General features: G+C 43.0%; 1 protein-coding gene across 1 annotated transcript in view; it reads left to right on the top strand.

Moving 5' to 3' along the window:
* The window catches only part of LOC126259908 (uncharacterized), a 40,977-nt gene that overhangs the window by 825 nt on the left and 14,030 nt on the right, over positions 1-26,122 (top strand). Inside the window, exons 2-3 of the mRNA XM_049956998.1 lie at positions 12,211-12,475; positions 23,478-23,746. Of these exons, the coding sequence (XP_049812955.1) occupies positions 12,271-12,475; positions 23,478-23,746 (474 nt within the window). The 5' untranslated portion in view covers positions 12,211-12,270. The remainder of the gene's footprint in view (positions 1-12,210; positions 12,476-23,477; positions 23,747-26,122) is intronic.

Raw genomic sequence — 26,122 nt, 5'->3', positions numbered from 1 at the left:
TCGTACCACAACTAACATCTTCTCTCCCTGTTCCACTCCCAAACAGAACGAGGGAAAAAATGACTGCCCATATGCCTCTGTACGAGCCCTAATCTCTCTTATCTTATCATTGTGGTCTTTCTGCGAAATGTAAGTTAGTGGCAGTAAAATTGTACTGCAGTCAGCCTCAAATGCTGGTTCTCTAAATTTCCTCAGCAGCGATTCATGAAAAGAACGCCTCCTTTCCCCTAGAGACTCCCACCCGAGTTCCTGAAGCATTTCCTAACACTCTCATGATGATCAAACCTACCAGTAACAAATTTAGCAGCCCGCCTCTGAATTGCTTCTATGTCCTCCCTCAATCCAACCTGATAGGGATCCCAAACGCTCGAGCAGTACTCAAGAATAGGTCATATTTGTGCTTTTTAAGCGGTCTCCTTTCCAGATGAACCACATCTTCCCAAAATTCTACCAATGAACCGAAGACGACTATCCGCCTTCCCCACAACTGCCATTACATGCTTGTCCCACTTCATTTCGCTCTGCAATGTTACACCCAAATATTTAATCGATGTGACTGTGTCAAGCGCTACACTACTAATGGAGTATTCAAACATTACAGGATTCTTTTTCCTATTCATCTGCATTAATTTACATTTATCTATATTTAGAGCTAGCTGCCATTCTTTACACCAATCACAAATCCTGTCCAAGTCGTATCCTCCTACAGTCACTCAACGACGACACCTTCCCGTACACCACAGCATCATCAGAAAACAGCCGCACATTGCTATCGACCCTGTACAAAAGATCATTTATACAGATAGAAAACAACAGCGGACCTACCACACTTCCCTGGGGCACTCCAGATGATACCCTCACCTCCGATGAACACTCACCATCGAGGAAAATGTACTGGGTTCTATTACTTAAGAAGTCTTCGAGCCACTCACATACTTGGGAACCAATCCCATATGCTCGTACCTTAGTTACGAGTCTGCAGTGGGGCACCGAGTCAAACACTTACCGGAAGTCAAGGAATATGGCACCTCACACAAGGTGGCTTCTGCCAACTCCCCCTCCCAGATGGTGTCCTCGTGCCTTCCATCTACCCCCCTACCAGCCCTCCACTGCCCCCCCTTTTGGTTTCCCCCTACTGTCTCTCCCCCCATTTCTTCTCCCCCTCCTCCCCTTCGGTGCAGTGATTTTTAACATTTTCGTTGTGCTGTCAGTGTTCCTCCAGTGCTGTGTGCAGTGCTACGTTCCACCAGCACCAGCAGTGTCACCAGTATCATTCATTTGTGTTCCCACTGTGGTGCTTCTTTGTCTTCCTGTCGACTCACAGTGTTCATTCTCTGCACGTGTGTGTGGCTCTCGTCTACGTTGTTTCTAGATCTACCGTTTATACTCATCTCTTTTTGTTCTTGTTTATTCATCACTTTATACCATTCTATGTTAAGTGTTACTTTGTCATTTGACTACGTTTCTTCTGTAACTCTCTTGGCTGAAGAGCGGCATATTGTGCTGCTGCCAGCCTGCCCCATTTTGGGGAGTGAAATAACAATAAAAAAATGGCTATCTCTACTGTCATCGTGAGGAGTAAAACCACTGACTGCCAGGACTTACACGGCTTTCTTCCTATATAGCCACGAGCGCGGCCTCTGGCACCAATCAGATAGGGCAGAAATGATCCGTGCATGAAAGGTGCGTTGGGTGGGTGGTCATAGCAGCTACAACCCACTGCAGAACTGAGTGGCGTCATGTGCCGGGAGGGGCCAGCGTCACATGTGAAACTGCCTCTCTTGCTCCCCTGCCAGTGTCAAGCATCTGTCCTTGCTTCCTTTGATATCCAAATTCCTCCCTCACACCCTACTAAATGTGTACCCCATGTCTCTGCTAAAGTTGTTGCTGTTGATCCTAATCTATCCTGTCTCTTGTACTGGCTGGTTATAATTAAACTTGTCGTATTTAACATGTTATAACACAGAAACTAATTACCATGCAAATACCTAACGTGGTAACATTAATGTCCAGCGAACGAGGTACATGATTTCCAGGCATCACAGTGCCACCGTCCAGTTCCATCTATGGCCACCAGGTGCTGTGATCAGTCATCGTGATTCACAGCCTCGCAAACCTGACCAGTCGCAGTGCACTTGTTAATGTGTCAACATGAGCTTGGGCAAAAGGAACAGGGCATTATTGGTGAACCTCTATTATCAAAACAACAATAATGTTGCAGCTGCACTTCGAGAATATCGCTGGCTGAAAGGATTGTGGAAGGGTCCTCTTTCTCCACCTGCTGTGCAGAGCATGATGTAGAAGTTCAGATCAACTGGAGAACTGGGCGTCACTCTGGGAAGAGACTGACAACTGGTTACACCACAGGTGGTTGATGAAATCGCTGTTGCTGTGACAGACAACACTGCGCGCAATTCCTGATTGTCAGACAGTGCACATTCCGTATCACAACAGAACAGTTGAACATTCTGTGGTCCACTGTACCCAAGGTGCTTCGAACCATTCTCAAATTATATCCATGCAAGTGCCATATCATACAGCAGCTTGCACCGCAGGACGCACAACGACATGTTGAATTCTTTCTCACAAGGATTGAAGTTGACATTGGCTGGTCTGGACCAGCCTATGGATGGACAAAGTTCATTTTTCTCTGATGGGTGAGGTGAACATGCAGAATTGCCAAGTGTGGGGATTCTCACCTCCATTCACTGTGCACGAAGTTCCTGTGTATGGTGAAGTTGTCACCGTATGGTGTAGCTTCATGGCTACGTTCATCATTGGCCTATTCCTTTTTGGACAAGTTGGCGCTCAAGGACCAAAGACGTGCAGTGTGACTTGCCAGTGTTACTGTGATGTGCTTTGCAACTTAGATGTTGATGAAGATGAGATTAAATGATTAGAACAACACAACACTCAGTCCCCGAGTGAAGAAAATCTCCAGTCCACCTGGGAACTGAGATAAGGACTCCATGATCTAGGCGCAGCGGCCCTAAAACTTGACTGCAGGCTGAAGACTATTGATTTAACACTGGGGCAATGTTATGTACTATAGACTGTTGAGTGTATGGCAGTTGCTGTGTGGTAAAGCTGTACTACAGTCACACCTAGAGATGTTTACTAACAGGGAGGAGAGTGCAGTGTGAGCATGCACAGCACAGATTATGAAATCCTTGCAGCAAACATCTTCCTGTTATTGGAGCTTGCACTAACATGGCACTGGCAGGGACATTCTCATCACGAGCTGTTAGCTGCTGATGTGTACACTTTGAGTGTACTCGTTGCTATCTTCATACTACATATCATGGGACCGTAATCTTCATGCACCATAGATTCAGGGAATGCTCTTTATAATCAGGCATATGTGATTACATGCAGTGCAGTGCTCCCTGCCGCCGTTGGATAAGCAGCTGCAGCAGCAAGTCGTATACTCCTAGCTCACTCATTTGTTACATAGTTTAATTCTTAATTTCTTTGCGTGTTTTTGGTACTTGCATTGTTTAATTCATAAATTTCGGGCGTAGTATAGTATTTGAGAGTTGTAGCATCGCGTTTTAGTACCTGAATAGTGTAAAATCGCGTAGTCTCCTTCCGCCGCCGAGCAGTGTGTCAGCAGTGCGGAAGTAGCAGCATTACTGCATTTACTAGGCAATCTTGTATTTTAATAACCGTTTAAATTTTGTGTCGATTTGTTTGCGCTCTCTGTAGATTAGTTCAGACATTCTTTGCACAACAGTTTTTAGCATGGATAGGGACTGCAACTGCTGTGTTCGGATGCAGACTGAGTTGGCATCCCTTCGCTCCCAGCTTCAGACAGTGTTGGCTTCGGTCACACAGCTTGACGCTGTTGCCAATGGGTATCACTGTTGGGGTCTGGGTGGGGGTTTGTCAGGGACGGCCAGCTTGTCCCACGCATCCCCCGTTCGGACTAAGACTGTGGTTGCCCTGGATACTGCCCGCATTGAGGCTGATCCCTCACCTGTGGTAGAGTGGGAGGTCATCTCAAGGTGTGGCAGGGGGCGAAAGACATTCCGGAGGCCTGAACGGAAGGCCTCTCCTGTTTGTCTGACGAACCGGTTTCAGGCTCTGTCTCAGGCTGATACTGATCTTCGGCCTGACATGGCTGCTTGTCCTGTTCCAGAGGTTGCCCCTCAGCCTGCAAGATCCTGGCGGTCGCAGAGGGTGGGCTTACTGGTAGTTGGGAGCTCCAACGTCAGGCGCATAATGGGGCCCCTTAGGGAAATGGCAGCAAGAGAGGGGAAGAAAACCAATGTGCACTCCGTGTGCATACCGGGGGGAGTCATTCCAGATGTGGAAAGGGTCCTTCCAGATGCCATGAAGGGTACAAGGTGCACCCATCTGCAGGCGGTCGCTCATGTCGGCACCAATAATGTGTGTCGCTATGGATCAGAGGAAATCCTCTCTAGCTTCCGGCGGCTATCTGATTTGGTGAAGACTGCCAGTCTCGCTAGCGGGATGAAAGCAGAGCTCACCATCTGCAGCATCGTCGACAGGACTGACTGCAGACCTTTGATACAGAGCCGAGTGGAGGGTCTGAATCAGAGGCTGAGAAGGTTCTGCGACCGTGTGGGCTGCAGATTCCTCGACTTGCGCCATAGGGTGGTGGGGTTTCGGGTTCCGCTGGATAGGTCAGGAGTCCACTACACACAACAAGTGGCTACACGGGTAGCAGGGGTTGTGTGGCGTGGGCTGGGCGGTTTTCTAGGTTTGGCCAGTACAAAAAGGGCAACAGCCTCAACGGGTGCGGGGCAAAGTCAGGACATGCGGGGACCAAGCAGCAATCGGTATTGTAATTGTCAACTGTCGAAGCTGCGTTGGTAATGTACCAGAACTTCAAGCGCTGATAGGAAGCACCGAAGCTGAAATCGTTATAGGTACAGAAAGCTGGCTGAAGCCAGAGTTAAATTCTGCCGAAATTTTTACAAAGGTACAGACGGTGTTTAGAAAGGATAGATTGCATGCAACCGGTGGTGGAGTGTTCGTCGCTGTTAGTAGTAGTTTATCCTGTAGTGAAGTAGAAGTGGGTAGTTCCTGTGAATTATTATGGGTGGAGGTTACACTCAACAACCGAGCTAGGTTAATAATTGGCTCCTTTTACCGACCTCCCGACTCAGCAGCATTAGTGGCAGAACAACTGAGAGAAAATTTGGAATACATTTCACATAAATTTTCTCAGCATGTTATAGTCTTAGGTGGAGATTTCAATTTACCAGATATAGACTGGGACACTCAGATGTTTAGGACGGGTGGTAGGGACAGAGCATCGAGTGACATTATACTGAGTGCACTATCCGAAAATTACCTCGAGCAATTAAACAGAGAACCGACTCATGGAGATAACATCTTGGACCTACTGATAACAAACAGACCCGAACTTTTCGACTCTGTATGTACAGAACAGGGAATCAGTGATCATAAGGCCGTTGCAGCATCCCTGAATATGGAAGTTAATAGGAATATAAAAAAAAAAGGGAGGAAGGTTTATCTGTTTAGCAAGAGTAATAGAAGGCAGATTTCAGACTACCTAACAGATCAAAACGAAAATTCCTGTTCCGACACTGACAATGTTGAGTGTTTATGGAAAAAGTTCAATGCAACCGTAAAATGCGTTTTAGACAGGTACGTGCCGAGTAAAACTGTGAGGGACGGGAAAAACCCATCGTGGTAAAACAACAAAGTTAGGAAACTACTGCGAAAGCAAAGAGAGCTTCACTCCAAGTTTAAACGCAGCCAAAACCTCTCAGACAAACAGAAGCTAAACGATGTCAAAGTTAGCGTAAGGAGGGCTATGCGTGAAGCGTTCAGTGGATTCGAAAGTAAAATTCTATGTACCGACTTGACAGAAAATCCTAGGAAGTTCTGGTCTTATGTTAAATCAGTAAGTGGCTCGAAACAGCATATCCAGACACTCCGGGATGATGATGGCATTGAAACAGAGGATGACACGCGTAAAGCTGAAATACTAAACACCTTTTTCTAAAGCTGTTTCACAGAGGAAGACCGCACTGCAGTTCCTTCCCTAAATCCTCGCACAAACGAAAAAATGACTGACATCGAAATAAGTGTCCAAGGAATAGAAAAGCAACTGGAATCACTCAACAGAGGAAAGTCCACTGGACCTGACGGGATACCAATTCGTTTCTACACAGAGTACGCGAAAGAACTTGCTCCCCTTCTGACAGCCGTGTACCGCAAGTCTCTAGAGGAACGGAAGGTTCCGCATGATTGGAAAAGAGCACAGGTAGTCCCAGTCTTCAAGAAGGGTCGTCGAGCAGATGCGCGAAACTATAGACCTATATCTCTGACGTCGATCTGTTGTAGAATTTTAGAACATGTTTTTTGCTCGAGTATCATGTCGTTTTTGGAAACCCAGAATCTACTATGTAGGAATCAACATGGATTCCGGAAACAGCGATCGTGTGAGACCCAACTCGCTTTATTTGTTCATGAGACCCATAAAATATTAGATACAGGCTCCCAGGTAGATGCTATTTTTCTTGACTTCCGGAAGGCGTTCGATACAGTTCCGCACTGTCGCCTGATAAACAAAGTAAGAGCCTACGGAATATCAGACCAGCTGTGTGGCTGGATTGAAGAGTTTTTAGCAAACAGAACACAGCATGTTGTTATCAATGGAGAGACGTCTACAGACGTTAAAGTAACCTCTGGCGTGCCACAGGGGAGTGTTATGGGACCATTGCTTTTCACAATATATATAAATGACCTAGTAGATAGTGTCGGAAGTTCCATGCGGCTTTTCGCGGATGATGCTGTAGTATACAGAGAAGTTGCAGCATTAGAAAATTGTAGCGAAATGCAGGAAGATCTGCAGCGGATAGGCACTTGGTGCAGGGAGTGGCAACTGTCCCTTAACATAGACAAATGTAATGTATTGCGAATACATAGAAAGAAGGATCCTTTATTGTATGATTATATGATAGCGGAACAAACACTGGTAGCAGTTACTTCTGTAAAATATCTGTGAGTATGCGTGCGGAACGATTTGAAGTGGAATGATCATATAAAATTAATTGTTGGTAAGTCGAGTACCAGGTTGAGATTCATTGGGAGAGTGCTTAGAAAATGTAGTCCATCAACAAAGGAGGTGGCTTACAAAACACTCGTTCGACGTACACTTGAGTATTGCTCATCAGTGTGGGATCCGTACCAGATCGGGTTGATGGAGGAGATAGAGAAGGTCCAAAGAAGAGCGGCGCGTTTCGTCACAGGGTTATTTGGTAACCGTGATAGCGTTACGGAGATGTTTAATAAACTCAAGTGGCAGACTCTGCAAGAGAGGCGCTCTGCATCGCGGTGTAGCTTGCTCGCCAGGTTTCGAGAGGGTGCGTTTCTGAATGAGGTATCGAATATATTGCTTCCCCCTACTTATACCTCCCGAGGAGATCACGAATGTAAAATTAGAGAGATTAGAGGGCGCACGGAGGCTTTCAGACAGTCGTTCTTCCAGCTAACCATACGCGACAACAGGAAAGGGAGGTAATGACAGTGGCACGTAAAGTGCCCTCCGCCACACACCGTTGGGTGGCTTGCGGAGTATAAATGTAAATGTAGATGTAGATATATATTCGTGTTGGAAGACGCAAATGAGAAATCAAAAATATTATTAGTTTTCTTGAGAAGGTTGCAGAAATTGCTAGCTATAGAAATAGTGCAAGTTACAAATACTTCCCAAGACTTCTCTGTTCAGGAAAGATGGGGAAGGAAGAGAACAAAATGTTGTATTTAGGTAACACTGATGAACAGGCTGTCAAGGGACGCAGAAAATCCATGTGAGGCTTGTTATTTATTTCGAATTGTTAGTACTGCAGAAAGTGACATTGCCAGCTATGCTATATTTTTTTACACCTGTCCTTCTGACAGTGCACTGTCAGGCTTGTTTCGCTTTGGTTGATCCTTTGTTTATGTGGCTATATGTTTACTGGTACTCTAGTGAGAACCTACTGACTTTGTGAATGTCTGCATTTGTCGAATTATCATCGATCATATTGACATAACATGTTAATGTAACTGCTCGCAGACTCACTAGCTGTAGCTTACAACTTACACATTTGTGCATGGGCTTCAGCTGTCGAACTGCACCTCCCATACAGTGATCGTACACAGTGGAGCCCCCACTACTACTGTTATCGCCTCCCCTATCGCACCATCTGTGCACGTGTGGGCCAAGTTACACTGTAGAGCCAAAGAAACTGGTACACCTGCATAATATCATGTAGAGCCCACGTGAGCACGATGAAGTGCCACAACATGATGTAGCATGGACTCGACTAAGGTCTGAAGTAGTGCTGGAGGGAACTGACACCACGAATCCTTCAGGGTTGTCCATAAATCCATAAGAGTATGAGGGGATGGAGATCTCTTTTTATAGTATGTTGCAAGGCATCCCAGATATGCTCAGGGTCTGGGAAATTTGGTGGCCAGCAGAAGTGTTCAAACTGAGAAGAGAGTTCCTAGGGCCACTCTATAGCAGTTCTGAGATGTCGCATTGTCCTGCTGCTATTGCCCAAGTCCATCGGAATGCACAATGGACTTGAATGGATGCAGGTGATCAGACACGATTCTTACATACGCGTGAACTGTCACAGTCGTATCTAGATGTATCAGCAGTCCCATATCACTCCAACTGCCCACAGATGCCCCACACCATTACAGAGCCTCCACCAGCTTGAACAGTCCACTGCTGACATGCAGGGTCCATGGATTCATGAGATTGTCTCCATACCCGTACATGTCCATCCACTCAATACAACTTCAAACGAGACTCCTCTGACCAGGCAGCATGTTTCCATTCATCAACAGTCCAATGTTGGTGTTGACAGGCCTAGGCGAGGTGTAAAGCTTTGTGTTGTGAAGTCATCAAGGGTATATGAGTGGGCCTTCAGCTCTGAAAGCCCATATCGATGATGTTTCGTTGAATGGTATGCACCCTGACACTTGTTGATGGCACAGCATTGAAACCTGCAGCAATTCGCGGCAGGGTTGCACTATTCTCATGTTGAACGATTCTCTTCAGTCATCATTGGTCACGTTCCTGCAGGATCTTTTTCCGACTGTAGTGATGTCGGAGATTTAATGTTTTGCCAGTTCCAGGTATTCATGGTACACTCGTGACACGGTCATATGGGAATATTCCCACTTCATTGCTATTTCAGAGATACTGTGTGCCATCGCTCGTGCACAGACTATAACACCACATTGAAATCACTTAAATCTTCATAACATGCCATTGTAGCAGCAGTAACAACTGTGCCAGACATTTGTTGTCTTATAGATGGTGGTCAACTGATCGTGACCGGGCCAAATCTCTCACGAAATAAGCGTCAACCGAAAAAACTACAAAGAACGAAACTTGTCTAGCTTGAAGGGGAAAACCAGATGGCGCTATGGTTGGCCCGCTAGATGGCGCTGCCATAGGTCAAACGGATATCAACTGCGTTTTTTTAAATAGGAACCACCATTTTTACTACATATTCGTGTAGTACATAAAGAAATATGAATGGTTTAGTTGGACCACTTTTTTTGCTTTGTGGTAGATGGTGCTGTAATAGTCACTAACATATGGCTCACAATTTTAGACGAACATTTGGTAACAGGTAGGATTTTTAAATTAAAATACAGAATGTAGGTACGTTTGAACATTTTATTTCGGTTGTTCTAATGTGATACATGTACCTTTGTGAACTTATAATTTCTGAGAACGCATGCTGTTACAGCATGATTAGCTGTAAATACCACATAAATGCAATAAATGCTAAAAATGATATCTGTCAACCTCAATGCATTTGGCAATACGTGTAACGACATTCCTCTCAACAGCGAGTAGTTCGCCTTCCGTAATGTTCGCACATGCACTGACAATGCGCTGACACATGGTGTCAGGCATGGTCGGTGGATCACGATAGCAAATATCCTTCAACTTTCCCCACAGAAAGAAATCCGGGGACGTCAGATCCGGTGAAAGTGTGGGCCATGGTATGGTGCTTCGAAGACCAATCCACCTGTCATGAAATATGCTATTCAATACCGCTTCAACCGCACGCGAGCTATGTGCCGAACATCCATCATGTTGGAAGTACATCGCCATTCTGTCATGCAGTGAACCATCTTGTAGTAACATCGGTAGAACATTACGTAGGAAATCAGCATACATTGGACCATTTGGATTGCCATCGATAAAATGGGAGCCAATTATCCTTCCTTCCGTAATGCTGCACCTTACATTAACCTGACAAGGTCGCTGATGTTCCACTTGTTGCAGCCATCGTGGATTTTCCATTGCCCAATAGTGCATATTACGTCGGTTTATGTTACCACTGTTGGTGAATGACGCTTTGTCGCTAAATAGAATGCGTGCAAAAAATCTGTCATCGTCCCGTAATTTCTCTTGTGCCCAGTGGCAGAACTGTGCACGACATTCAAAGTCGTAGCCATGCAATTCCTGGTGCATAGAAATATGGTACAGGTGCAATTGATGTCGATGTAGCATTCTCAACACTGACGTTTTTGAGATTCCCGATTCTCGCGAAATCTGTCTGCTACTGATGTGTGGATTAGCTGTGACAGTAGCTAAAACACCTACTTGGGCATCATCATTTGTTGCAGGTCGTGGTTGACATTTCACATGTGGCTGAACACTTCCTGTTTCCTTAAATAACGTAACTATCCGGCGAACGGTCCGGACACTTGGATGATGTCGTCCAGGATACTGAGCAACATACACAGCACACGCCCGTTGGGCAATTTGATGACAATTGCCATACATCAACACGATATCGACCTTTTCCACACTTGGTAAACGGTCCATTTTAACAGGGGTAATGTATCACGAAGCAAATACCGTCCGCACTGGCGGAATGTTACGTGATACCACGTACTTATACATTTGTGACTATTACAGCACCATCTATCACAAAGCGAAAAAAGTAGTCCAACTAAAACATTCATATTTCTTTACGTACTACACGAATATGTAATAAAAAATGGGGGTCCCTATTTTTAAAAAAACGCAGTTGACATCCGGTTGACCTATGGCAGCGCCATCTAGTGGGCCAACCATAGCGCCATCTGGTTTCCCACTTCAAGCTTGACGAGTTTTGTTCTTTGTAGTTTTTTCGTTTGACGCTTATTTCGTGAGGTATTTGGCCCAGTCAATATCACTGGACCACCCTGCACAGGCGTTGCCAACCGCAGCGCTGCATTCTGCCTGTTTACTGTGGTGTGCGTACTGTAAGACCTTCAGTACACACACCATCAGATTATTTGACTTGTCACTCTAACGAAGTAGGCGAGTGTCAGCAATATGTCTCGTGGTCTTATTGTGGCGTGTTTATCTTCTGCCGTAAGGTCAGACGATAGAAATGCCAGTTGCACGCTTAGAGTAACAGATTGATGGTGACCAACTCTAAACAGAGCTTGATCAATTTTCACCCACATTTATTAAAATAATAACAAGCATAAAAATTACTTAACTTGGTTTTGGGTGTTATTTACAGTTGACAGTCTGAAGTTCCTTTTGTATTGGTACGTTAATCTTATTCTCACATATCTCTCTGATACTTGACAAAAGTGTCTATACAATTGTCTTCATGGCTATGTACAGGAATATGGTAATCTTATTAGTCGCAGATTGACACTTGACTATAGACTGGTACAGACAAATGTTGAACTCGTACTCGTACGGACTGGTACAGACTAATGCAGACTGGTACAGACTGATGTAGACTGACTAATCGGAGGTCTGTACACTGGTTATAATACCTCGCGCGTTTACGTATCGCTGCGCGAGTGAGATCCGCGAGGAGAAAAGGTTCTACGTTAGCAGCAATCTCATTGGCTGCGTTACATATTAATATGCGGATCGGCGGAAGCAGAATTTGGTCCATCTCTAAGGCAGTGCCATCTCGTAGTGCGGAGACGGACGAGCGCTGCACCTGCACTGTTGTGCTTAGCGGGGCGCGCTCTAGTGGGAAAGTTGTGTACGCGCTGACTACGCGGAACTACGTACACAACATTTACATATCTCTGTATTTGAATATGGATTCCTATACCAGTTTCTTTGGTGTTTCAATGTATTTTATGCGCACTGTACGGCGTTGGTAGTTCGTACTGCAGTGTGCGGCGAGTTGTGCCGGCGCGCGCGGACTCACTGGTGTGCTTGTTGCCGGCGGCCAGCTGACGCGGCCGTCGCTGCTGCGGCTCGACTTGGCGCGGTTGACTGCGGCGCTGGGCCAGATGTCGCGGCTGCGCGAGCTGCGGCTGGCCAAGGTGGCGTGCGACGGCGTGCTGGAGGCGGTGGGCGGCTCGTGCCCGCTGCTCGCGCTGCTCGACGTGCGCGGCTCGCGCCTCGTCACCGACGCGGGCGTGCGCTCGCTGCTCGTGCAGCGCGCCCACATCACCGACAGACTCATCTGCGACGACTTCCCGCCCAAGGCCAAAGGTACTGCGAGCGCCCGGCACGCGGCTCTCTGACAAGCGTCGAGTTACCACTCTACCGTACAAACGGCAAAATGAGATTATAATGATTATTATGCGTGCAGAGGCATTCGAGCAGTCTTCTTCCTGCACTCTGCAAACGAATAGAACAGGAAGAATCCCTAGTGTGTGGTAGAATGGGAAGTAGCCTCTCCTACACACTTCATAGTTATGCACAGTACACGAGTACAGGGCGGCAATAACAAAAAAAAAAAAAAAAAAAAAACGTAAATTAGTTACAAACTACGGTGTGCACACACTTTATTCAACATCTAAACGTCACTAGAGATATTCGTAGTTAGGTTATGACAACGGAAAATACTATATATACTTTCACTAATGAAACATTAAATGCTCTGAGTAAACAGAAGTCACCCGTTGGGATTTTTTGTGTTCTATCGAAGGCTTTTGATTGTGTAAATCGTGAAATACTTCTAGATAAGCTCAAGTACTGTGGTATGAATGGGACAGTGCTCAAATGGTTTAGATCATACCTAACTGGAAGACTGCAGAAAGTTGAAATAAACAGTTCACATAATATTCAAAAAACTGGTGATATCTCAAACTGGGGAACAATCAAGAACGGGGTGCCACAAGGTTCGGTCTTGGGTCCTCTGGTGTTCTTAATATATATTAATGACTTGCCATTCTATATTCACGAAAATGCAAACCTCGTACTTTTTGCCGATGATACAAGTATAGCTATCACACCCGACAGACAAGAATTAACTGCTGAAATTGTAAACGATGTTTTTCAGAAAATCATTAAGTGTTTCTCTGCAAATGGGCTCTCATTAAACTTTGACAAAACACAGTATATATAGTTCCACACAGTAAATGGAATGACACCACTAATAAATATAGACTTTGATCAGAAATTGATAGCTAAGGTAGAATATTCAAAATTTCTAGGTGCGTGCATTAATGAGGGGTTGAACTGGAAAAACACACTGAGGACCTGCTGAAACGTTTGAGTTCAGCTATTTATGCTATTAGTGTCATTGCAAATTTTGGCGATATACATCTGAGTAAATTAGTTTACCACGCCTATTTTCATTCTCTGCTTTCGTATGGCATCATATTCTGGGGTAACTCATCATTGAGTAAAAGAGTATTCATTGCACTAAAGCGTGTAATCAGAATAATTGCTGGAGCTCATCCAAGATCATCCTGCAGACACTTATTTAAAGAGCTAGAAATCTTCACTGTAGGCTCACAATATATATATATATTCACTTATGAAATCTGTTATTAGCAATCCAAATGAATTCAAAAGTAATATCAGTGTACATGGCTACAACACTAGGAGAAAGGATGATTTTCACTGCTCAAGGTTAAATCTAACTTTGGCTCAGAAGGGGGTAAATTATGCTGCCACAAAAGTCTTTGGCCACTTACCTAATAGCATCAAAAGTCTGACAGATAGCCATATAGCATTTAAAAGGAAATTAAAAGAATTTCTTAATGGCAACTCTTTCTACTCATTAGATGAATTTTCGATATAGTAAGTGGGTAATTTCCCAACCCCACTAAAAATAAAAAAAAATAAAGAAAAATAAAAATTAAAATATTGAGTGTCATGTAATATTTTGTCTAATGTAATATCTTGTATAGACACCTTTTATTAACCTGACACGTTCCATATCATTACGAAGTGTTGTATTCATGATCTATGCAACAAGTACTAATCTAATCTAATCTGACATGTCCGATATGCCTGCTATCATTGGCGATGACATGGCACACACTAATAGCAAAATTCTGCACGGCCCGCTGAAGTGTCGTAACATTGGTACTGTCTAAGACATCCTGAATGGCTGTTTTCAGCTCAGCAATAGTTTTGGGGTTATTGCTGCTCACTTCACCTGTAATACAGCCCTACAAATTGGGGTCGCATATTTTCAGACCTGGAAAATATGGCGGCCAATCGAAGCCAGTGCCAGCAGCCTCTGGGTACCCCAGAGCCAGAATATTATCCCCAAAGTGCTCCAATAGGACATCAAACAGTCTCCTGCTTCGACGGGGTCGAGCTCCACCTTGTCTGAACCATGTCTAGTTGAAATGAGGGTCACTTTGGATAATGTGGATGAAATCATCTGGCAAAAGCTTCACGTACCATTTGGTAGTCACTGTGACACCGAGGAATATCGCACCGATTATTCTGTGACTCGACATTGCACATGACACAGTCACCCGTTGAGGTTGAAGAGACTGCTCGATCATGAAATGCGGATTAAGTGTCCCCCAAATGCGCCAACTTTTGCTTACTCATTAACCCATCAAAATGAAAGTGGGCTTCGTCACCAAACCAAACCACGGTGCGCATGCTAATCCCCATCATGCCCCACAGTCAACTGTGCAGCTTTAACGTTCTAACACAATTCGTCAGAAGGTAGGACGATTTTATTTTATATATAGTCCAATAATTGTCACCCTATATGTGTAGACATCGGCAGAATGTGCTACTCAGAGACGAAGAGACTGTCACAGCAGAGTAAACAGTGTCAAACTGGAATGAACCACGTGGAAGGCTTGTTACCCAAGTCAAATATAGTGTGTTAAAAATAAAGTATTTCATATCTTGAAAGATGGTATGAGTGGAAATCCTGTATGAACTGGAATTGTTTTGTGTAAAGTTCATTATACCAACCAAAACAAAAATTACATCCTCTTCATATTTCTACATAAGATCTTGACTTTGCTGCACAATTTTTTTTCTGTCGAATTGCCAACTTTTTGATGCCATCTCAAAGAAATAAGAGGGACGTGCACACAGCCACTTGCACACAAACTCATCTCCAGATGCATTTTCAACAAACTGATGTCCTTTAAATTCTTCTTTCAGTATTCTCAGAGCGATAAATCTGGGCTATAAGAAGGATGTTCCAGGGTTGTCCAACGAACATCCTCCAGTTTCTCCCTCATTAAAGCAGCATAGTGCCACCTTGCATTGTTGCACAGAAGAATCATCATCAATGACTGTGGCTTGTGCACTTCCACAGCTTATTCCTACAGCTGAAAGGTTTACATGCCGATCTTTGGCAATAAGGTCCTGTATGGCACTAACATTATTCGGTGTGATGCTAGTCCATGATCATCTTTGGTGGTGTATGTTTTCCACAGCTACCCGTCCTGCCACAAACGTTTTATGCCATTCATAAACTTGGGGCTTTAAAAGGATTCTTACCTCAAACCATCATGGAGCCTACTCATTACCTCAAGTTTGGTGCCGACTTTTGTGCAAAACTTGATGATTATACACTGAGCAACAGACTATACATCTACTCGCACATGGTGGCCGGACTCCAGTAGTAACTTAACGCTAACTGCTGCATCACAGTGCTATTCCAGACATCCCCACTAACATCTTGTAAAGGTCTCTCCAGTTTCCATCCACTAACACAGCCGCCATATTTAAATTCTAGTTCATATTTCACAGCCCTTCGCAGGATGGAACAAAATAAGGAAAAAAGACTAGTAAACACGAGCTTTAAAAGATTTGTCTTAAAAGCTGTGTTCTACTATCAAACGCATCTGTTCTACTGAAAGCTCTTTGGGTTAGAAACAACCTACAGAATGCTGTAAATAAATGAGTATACAAAGCAGAACACAACATTCTGTTGAGCTTATAATGTAATCTGCTTGTTATTACATACACCCTGCACTTGTGAGTCATCACTAAAGAAAGTGCTCAATAAGGTGTCCTTCCATAGTAAGGCATGCTTTTGTCCAATATCTTAGGAAATCACGCACTCTCTAAAAACTTCATGTTGGTTGTGGATGTGCTGGCAGGCATTGATGACGTGTTCCTGCAGTGTTTGTACATCATTAATGGGTCTTGCATACACCAAAGAGTTCAAGTATCACCACAAACAAAAATTCAAGGGATTAAGATTGGAGGGATGAGCTGTATTGAACCTTCCTGACCAATCTATTGCCCATTAAATGTGTGTGTGTGTGTGTGTGTGTGTGTGTGTGTGTGTGAGAGAGAGAGAGAGAGAGAGAGAGAGAGAGAGAGAGAGAGAGACATTCTCGGGCATTTCGGAGGAAATTGGCTGGTGCTCCATCATGCATGAACCATATCTCCTGCTGTTGTTGGAATGGGACCTCCTCTTGCGGGATAGGCAAGTTGTTTGTTATGAACTGACAATACCTTGCACCAGTGAACCTCTTTGGTAGTATGCAAGGTCCTGTTAATCTTTCACCAATAATTTCTGCTGAAGTATTAAATGACAATCAGTGCTGATGTCTCACTTTTACAGCTGCTTAAGGATTTGCATCAGTATGCACATATTACTTACGAAAATTGAGAGTCCCATCTGGCATGAAATTAGCCTCATCCATAAACAATCTATGAGTGAAAAGTGGATTTAACCATGCCTTTGCAATAGCCACTCTCGGAACTGCTTCCTGGCAGGCTGATCTTGTGGCTGAAGGGCTTTGACATGGTGTACATGGTATGTGTAGAGCAACTGTTCATGTAGGATCAACCAGACTAGAAGAGGACTGACCCCAATAGGTGCTGAAATTCTATGAACACTAGTTTCAGAGTCTTCTTCCACTTGTTGTAAAACTGTTTCTCCACAATAGTGGTACAAATGGTGCGAGCTCAGCCACGATGTGCCATTGTTGGTGCTAGGGAGCTATAGTCTGCTAGTCACTGGGAAAGACACCTGAATAATTATGCAGATAATATCCTGCATTGTTGATATTTTTCAGCATACAGGACGCAGGCTCAACAGTCGCTTGAATTTGCCAGGTCATCACAGAAAATGCCATTTCCCATGAGGAATAAGAAGTTTCCATTATGCAAAGATAAAACTACAATCTAAAAACATTTCACAAACTTAACACAGCCTGGTTCCATTAGACAATGCCTCACACAGAACTTTGAATAAGGTTTACAGTAACAAAACGTACAGATGTTTACTGCATGCTGTATCCATAGAGAATAACAAAGTGTGTCCTTTTCTTTTTTTATTGCATTTTGTAGATTATTCATAATAGCAAAGACCTTGCAGTCAAATGCCATCTTTGAAAACAGTAGAATATTGAATTTATGTTCAATATTTGGGAAATATGGGCCACAAAATCGTCCAACAATTTCTAGAAAAGTAGCATTTTCATAAATAAAAAATTATGATACCTAGTTACGGGGCCATACTTAGGTTCTATAGACCTGTAAGCTGAATATTTAGTGTGCACTCTATGTTTGTATGAGACCAGTAAAGTCTCCGAAATTGTGTCATTTCATTTGTATAAGTACCTACACCTGGGCATAAGGCTGGATCCCCCATTTACGTTTGATGCTGAGGTGCTATTCCAGGACATGGAGAGCCTTGGAAATTCTGCTCATGTGTTAGGGGGAATTTAAAGTAGACTGGGGAGGCAGTGAGAATTGGATCGAGGAGGGAGGCATGCCAGGGTAATCCATGCAGTTGTGTGAACTGCTGCGCCAAGGTGGTTTAGTGGCTATCGCACCTGCCTAGTAAGCTCAGAACCTAGGTTCGGCTCCTGACCTTGGTAGAAATTTTCACTTGCTGCTTCAGTCTACACACATAGAAAAATATTTTGCTATACAGTCATATTTTTTCAAATGCTTTCAATTTGGAGCGTTCGTTAATCAGAGCCATGGGTCACAGAACAACTCTGTGTCGATTGAGGATGTGCTAAAGCTTAACCTGAAAACTGAAAATTGTACCATCAAGATGAGTGCTTCAAATACAGAAATCTTAGATGATCAGTGCTTTATCAAAAGTAATTTCTCCCTCATGGCTAAAATGAAATTTTCTTAAAGTTACATCAGTTCAGTTGTGGCTGTCATGAAGCTAAATTATTTTTGAAAAAGTTATCTCTATTGTCACTATTCGTTACAGTGTAAAATTTGTTAGATATGTAACCAATAATTTCATTTTTTTTCCCAAACACGAGCAAAGAAACTTACGACCTGCCCCCACAGCATTACTTCATTTAACACCTCTTCTCCTACCTTGCAAACATCTCAGAAGTTCTGCTGCATACCTTATGGGATTATCACTCAAGGAAGAAAGGATACTGCAGTGAAGTGGCTTAGTCACAACCTAGGGGATTGTTTCCAGAATAAATTTTTGCTCTGCAGCTAAGTGTGCGCTGATCTGAAACAGCCTGGTGGGGGAAACTGTGTGCTGGACAGCATCTCATACCAGGTACCTTTGTTCATTCACAGATAAAAAGTTAGACGTTTTCATCAGAAATAACTTTTATTTGTAATTTTTGTCTGATATGGGAAATCTAAAAGTAAATACCTGTGTTCAAAAACTAGCTTCACTATTTTCAGATAGTGATATTCGACCCACTTAAAACTTTTTGTACTCTGTCAGGACAACACAGTGAACTCTGTTTTTGATAAAAACAGATGTAATCTGTTCTCTGAAGAGACCAAAAGTGAGACTGCAATGAGGTATGCTGAGGTTTATAATTTTGTAAAATGTATGCTCTCACATGCAATAAACCTGCAACATCATACCACTTCCTCTACAACAATAATGCCAGACACTGAGTGAGGTGGAGCTGTGAACTCTTGTTTGAGATGAGTGAATTTGAAACTCTGGTCAGTTCTGCCTGATTTAGGTTTATCGTGGATTCTTTAAATTACTTCAGGTGGGTGTTGAGATTATTTTTTGACTAGACCACAAGTGCTTCTTACCCGCCAGCATCGAACCCATCTCACTCTCATATCTTAACTACTGTTTCACCTTACTCAGAAATATTCCATTGTGAGTAACCAGTTGAACCTTAAGCTCAATTCCAGAAGAACCCACATATTAATTGCACAGCACACCTTCTATCACTCCCAGATGTCTATCTCACTACGTTCAGTCATAAGTCTTACTAGCACAGTAAAGTGCCTGGATTAATCGTCAACCCCTAAATATTCATTGAACTGCACCCACTAATCATCCTATATGAACGTGAAATATGGCTACTGAAATGCTATTAAAATAACTGAACATGTGGATGACACCTTCCCATTATCTGATACTTGCAAAAGACCCTTGTGTCCCATATTCACCTGTACACTCGCCACCTAAATATGTTTCCCCTTTCAAAGTCTACAATTTTGTCAAAATTCCTGACCGAGCGAGGTGGCGCAGTGGTTAGCACACTGGACTCGCATTCGGGAGGACGACGGTTCAATCCCGTCTCCGGCCATCCTGATTTAGGTTTTCCGTGATTTCCCTAAATCATTTCAGGCAAATGCCAGGATGGTTCCTTTGAAAGGGCACGGTCGATTTCCTTCCAAATCCTTCCCTAACCCGAGCTTGCGCTCCGTCTCTAATGACCTCATTGTCGACGGGATGTTAAACACTAACAACCACCACCACCAAAAATCCTGATAGCCATGCACTTCTCTCTGTTTACTGTTTACCATTCCTGACACACATCCTATACAGTTTAAATTTTCCCTTGCAATTTGCTTAAAATACATGAAAAGGCAAATGCTCACACAAGTGTACGATACTAGTGAACCCAGCAATGCTTCACAATTGCTAAAAATGTGTGGGAATTGGAGGAGGAGGAGGATGATGATGATGATGATGATGTCGTCCCATACTCCTTGACAGAGCATAGGGGAATGATGCGGGAAACCATCACTGCCGTACTAGGCAAGGTCCTAGTGGAAGTGGTTTGCCATTGCCTTCCTTCGACCGTAATGGGTATGAATGATGATGATGAAGATATACACCCTAATCTCCATCTCCCCCTTTCTCTGTCCATCACATCCTCCACCCTCTCTGTTAACCTCCCCCCTCTCTTTTCAGTGTCTCTCCCTCCCTCCCTCCCTCCCTCCCTCCGTCACCCTCTCCCTCCTTCCCCCTCTCTCCCTCCTCCCTCTCCCTACCCCCTCTCTCTCCCCCCTCTCTCTCTGCCCACTTCATCCCCTCCCCCCTCTCTGTCCACCTCCTGTTCCTTCCCTCTCTGACCTTGAGCCTTGTTTATTGTTATTGCAAACAAAACCTTGATTGGGAACTGAAGTCACTTCAAATGAATGAGTAAATTGGCTTTAATCATTGGCATCTGGCTGTAAGAGCAGGTGCTCCATCTACTGGATTTGTGAGGATAGTAGTCGCAATGTTTTGTGAATTGATTTTCCCATGGTATCTGTAACAGCCGCAAATGGGACAAGGGCATACTCAGAGAGGTACAATGGAGGGCACCATCCCCCCTTCTCCCCCCACCCAAATCCCTGTTATAGCAAAAATGTTCCCATGCCAGACAGACGGACATATCAATTCAGTATTAAACTGAAGAAAACCAGAATATGTAGTGGGTATTTTCACATAGCTCGTATCCAGAGCCATTTGTCATGAAATCTGAATGAAATCTTTTTCGTCATTCACAGTGGAACTAATAAGAGTTGCTCCTTCACCCCCACTCCTTTTCCCCCACAACTCTGATCCTAAGTACAGTATCGAACTGACACACTGTTAGTTACATACCAGTTAGCTCCCAGTTCTTTAAAGAATCGAACTTCCATGTATATAAACAGCTTAAAAGTTCTGAATACTTTACAAATGAGTTAAAGCATTCCATATCTGACCTTAAAGATAGAATCAAGAAACAGCTTAGAAAAGATTTTAAATTATGTCTAATGTTTGTTGGAAGTCGCTAAGTGCTCATATGATCAAACGCTGAATGAGAATAATCTGGTTGATTTGTGCTCCATTTTAAGCAAAAGCTAATTTTACACATATCTCAATGTTTATAGTGATCTCCTGAACTGTGTGTCATATATTGATATAATTTTGCAGATCCATTCAGTTGTGTATGTTGATACTATCTGCAAAATCTATTGTTAATAGAGCTGGTAGAAAAGAAGCATTAAATTAAATTGTTGTGCCTGATGTTGAACTTTTACTGCGTAAACTGCAAAAAATGTTGGTAAGCGATAAACTATCTTCCTTTCATTTTGTGGGATGTGTCAGTGGGAAAAAATTTTGTATGTGTTTATTATGTCTATGTATCCTAAGGAAACATGGAGTTGACTGGAGGGATTTAGAAATTCATATTTGAACCAGAGAGCAAGAGTAAGAACAGGAGGTGTGATGAGTGAAGAAATTGAACTGGGAAGAGGTGTAAGACAAGGTTGTTGTTTATCACCAACACTGTTCAATATCTATCTGGAGGAAATTATTAATGAAAGTTTTGATGGAAGGAGAGGAGTTTGTATAGGTGGTCAGAGAGTGGAGTGTATAAGATTTGCAGATGACATGGTTGTGATGGCAGAGTGTGCAAGAGAGATGGAACAAATGTTAGATGATCTAAACACAAAATTAGAAGAATACGGAATGAAGATTAACAAGAAGAAAATGAAAAGCATGGTAATTGGAGGAAAGGGGACAAAAAAGGCCTTATGAAAATAGGGGGAGAGGAAATAGAGCACGTGAATAACTTTAATTACTTGGGAAGTGTAATAATGGATTATATGTATTGCTCAACAGAAATTAGGAAAAGAATTGCAATGGCAAAAGAAGGATTCAAACAGGAAACAGAAATTACTTTGTGGGCCACTAAACAAAAATCTGAGGAAAAGACGTGCCAAATGTTACATCTGGAATGTTGCACAGTATGGTGCGGAGACCTGGACATTGAGGAAGGAAGATGAAAGAAGATTGGAGGCACTAGAGATGTGGATATGGAGAAGAATGGAAAAAGTGAAATGGGAAGACCAAGTAAGGAATGAAGAAGTATTAAGAAGAGTTAGAGAAGAAAGGAAAATGCCGAAAGTCATCAGAAAGAGAAAACAGAACTGGATTAGACATTGTTTGAGGAGGGACTGTTTATTGAAGGAAGGAATAGAAGGAATGGTGGAGGGAAAAAGGGGAAGAGGAAAAAGAAGATATCAAATGCTGGACAGTATCAAAGGAGACAAATATTCAGAAATGAAAAGACAAAAGTGTAAGGCTTAACCCATGACAGGACCTGCCGTAAGGTGGAATATCATACTACTACTATTATGTGTAAAGAGTTTTTGGTAGTTGCTAAATGCTCTCATTCTCGAACACTACACAGTTATAGTGTGGGTATTTGTGCAATGTGAGTTCTGCTGCCTTAAGATATATGTACACAGTTTCTATCTGTAAACTTGCCTTACTGTGTTTAACCCTTAAGATAAGACTTTAGATTCTTAATGAGTAGCTTATGACAGCATTTAAAATTTTTAAATTCAGTCAATAATTATGCGAAACATTGAAAAATTAAAATTTTGTTGCATGTGGAGGCCATTAGATCAGCAACTTGCAACTGAGACTGAGTGCCATGAATCATGTTAGCCATTCAGTAATATACAAGGTGACTCAGCTGTCCCTACCGAAGGGCATTATACAATCCACAACACCTTCAGAAACTGTGTATGAGATTTTCATATTCTCTTGCTTGCTACACATGGACAAATAGTAACACAGAAAAAAATAAACAGAATCTTTTTGTAGAAAATGTAATGGGGTTAAATTCTGTACTGGGATACATTTTCAGTCTAGGCCACAGTTTTAGAGTTATTCAATAAAAAAAGATTTGAAGATTCCTTTCGTACGTTTTTCTTGAATAGTCTGAAGACTATGGCCTCTAACAAAAACGTATCCCAGTATAAAATTTAACCACATTAAATTTCCTACAAAAGGGTCCTGTTCATTTTTTTCTGTAGAACTAACAGTTTGCACATAGTGAGGGAGAGAATGTGAAAATCTTGTGTGTGGTTTTTGAAGGTATTGTGGGCTGTGTAAAACTCGTAAGTAAGGGCAGCTGAATCGCCCTGTAGGTCTGGCATATTTGAAATGAAAAGTAATGGGTATCCAGGAAATTTGAGTCACATAGTGCTTCATCGGTATAGTATTATTCCCATTTTCTCTTCATGTGTTTTTATGACACCATTTCGACTATTTTTTGAGTGGGTGGTTATTTACACATGGATTTGTTCTGGATTGCAGGACGCAGTCGAGGCCTCCTGGGCTGGTTGCGCAGAAAGCGCAAGTCGGTGGGTAAAGGCGCAGGCAAGCAGCCACCGCTGCTGCTGCTGAGGGAGGAGGAGTCGCCGCTTTGTGCCTCGCTGCGCCAGCTGTTACTGGACAACACGGCAGTGACAGCCGCTGGCGCTGTCATGGCACTGCGCCATGCACCCCGCCTGCGCTCACTGGGCGCACTGCCACTGCCACTGACGCACGCAGGGCTGCCAACCATGCCGCAGCTACCACTGGCGGTGAGGGGGACACTCACATGAAATAACCAAATCAGATAAAAAAATTAGTCACCCCCAAAAGACATCACTCTGACAACATGTGACACTCTCTGTATCTTTGATACATGCCATTTGGCAAGGAAGGGAGTCAGGTATACTAAGCACACGTGACAAATATCAGGCACCCCCCCAAGATACATCAGTCTGCCTTGTAGCTGAATGGTCAGTGACTTGAGTGCCACACTGAAGACCTGGGTTTGGTTCCTGGTAGTGCCAGGAATTTTTCCTTGCTGGAAGGAATGGGAAGGATTGCACTAACCGTCATCATACCAAATGAGGAACTACTTGACAGAGCAGTTGCGGCTAACTGGACAACATCTGAGAAAGTGCCATGCTGACCCTGTGCCCTGTGACCTTTTGTACTGCTTCTCGGTGGCGCCATTGGCTAAGGATGACACAGCACTCAGTTGGGTCCAATTGGTTCATTAGTGAGCAGAACAGCAGTGCTGCATACATTATGCTAATACCTGCCTCTGGCCTTGATAATGGTGTCAGTCCAGCATGGGAGAGAGTCCACAAGTTTCCAGCTGAAGCCACTCATTGATGACAAGATCCCTTACCAGACTGCTGGTACACTATTATCTAAGTTTCCTGCACTGTTCCAATTAGTGCCAGAAATCTTACATGGGGTTAGGTTTGGGTGATTTAGAGGGCCAATTGAGATGTGATAGGATGCCTGAGGCTTCATCAAACCAGGAACGTATAAGTTCTGTCTAGTGAGTACAATTGTTGTCATCTTAGAAGATGGGAATATCCATGTTGGAATGTGATTGCCATTCCCATTATTTTGAAGAGTGTAGATGCACTTTGTGGTGTTGGTGGTGTTGGTGGTGTTGATGGTGTGGGTGGTGTTGGTGGTGGTGACAGGCTGAAGGACTCAGTGGAAACACTGCTGACAGTAAAGAATGCTTTGTTCAACTTCAGTTCAAGATTTGTCACAGCTCAGAAAGGCAAAACATGCCTCACTCTGTTGACCCTGGCTCACACTGAACATATGGGCGGCAGCTTCAATTCTGGTGAGAAGATGCTGCATAGGTGCGCTGCAGTCTTGATGGCCAGCTGTGGTTATCCAGTGGCCTCCGTAGGCCACAGCCATGACATCACCAGCACATTACTCCTGTGCTGTGTGGCTTAAACCTCATGCTTAAGGGATTTATGTCTGTCAAACATTTTGGCCGTTCGTTGTTAACTGTGACAGAGCTTGCACAGGATTGAATTCCTAGATACTGAAGATGTTCCTTTTTTAAAAAACGAAATTAAAAAATGGGAAAAGAAAAAGCCAGAGCACCAAATATGAAATTTTTTTCTTCACTCATTGAATTCTAAGGTTAACTATAGCACCAGAATTTTTTTCTCACTGGAGATATAGAGGCACCATCTAGTCCTAACATTTCATGTTTTATTTTTAATTATAAAATTCCAGCCATTGAGCCTTAGCTTCATGATTGTTTGAATGTTGAATCAGCCCAGTTGGGCAAATTTGTAATGTTCCTGTCAAAAGTAATGGAAAATTGTATTTAACTTACTTCTGCCTGTTGGTGTTTTCCCAAGCTGTGCCCTTTGTTAAAATATATACAGTCTGTGGTTCAAATGATCATAACATTTGGTCATGTTTTGTTGTTAAAGATTTCCAGTTTATGAACTTGTCTATAAAAAGTTATAATTTGATAAAAGACACCATCTTTAAACTGTTTTTTGTATCCAAACTGTTGCTCCCTTTTTAATTGCTGTTTGAAGAGAATGTTGCTGATATCAGAAATTGTTTCTCTTGTTCTGACATTTCATATCAATTTTCTTTTAATTCTAAAATTCAGTCTGTTATGCCTCAGCCTTAGTTATTTAAATGTTGAATCAGCTCAGTGGTGCACTGAAATCTAGACACTGCCTCTATATCTCCAGTGAGAAAAACATTCCAACACTGTAGCTAACCTTAGAATTCAATGAGTGAAGAAACAAATTTCATATTTGGCACTGTGGCCCTTTCTTTTCCCCTGCTTTTTTGTAAAAAAAGGAAAATGTTTAGCATCAAGGAATTCTAACTGTGCTAGATTGGTCAAAGATAGCAATGAATCACCAAAATGTTTGGCAGAGAGAAATCCCCTAAGCACAAGGTTTAAACCACAAAATGCAGATAATACACTTTTTCTCTTATAAGATTGACTGGTAACATAAAAAATAATAAACAGAACCCATCAGATGGATGACCTAGCAATGTAAGGAATATCTAAAAACAATCTGTATGCATCTAGGCATTGTGCCTATGAAATACAGTCAACTGTGACCAAATCAAATACAATGTCCCTAAGGCATGTGCCATTACAGCCCCAAACATTAAAA

Source organism: Schistocerca nitens, chromosome 5 (genome assembly GCF_023898315.1).
Source record: "Schistocerca nitens isolate TAMUIC-IGC-003100 chromosome 5, iqSchNite1.1, whole genome shotgun sequence".
NCBI classification, from domain to species: Eukaryota; Metazoa; Arthropoda; class Insecta; order Orthoptera; family Acrididae; genus Schistocerca; species Schistocerca nitens.
Note: the sequence above shows the minus strand (reverse complement) of the source record. Positions and strands in the feature narration are given on the sequence as shown.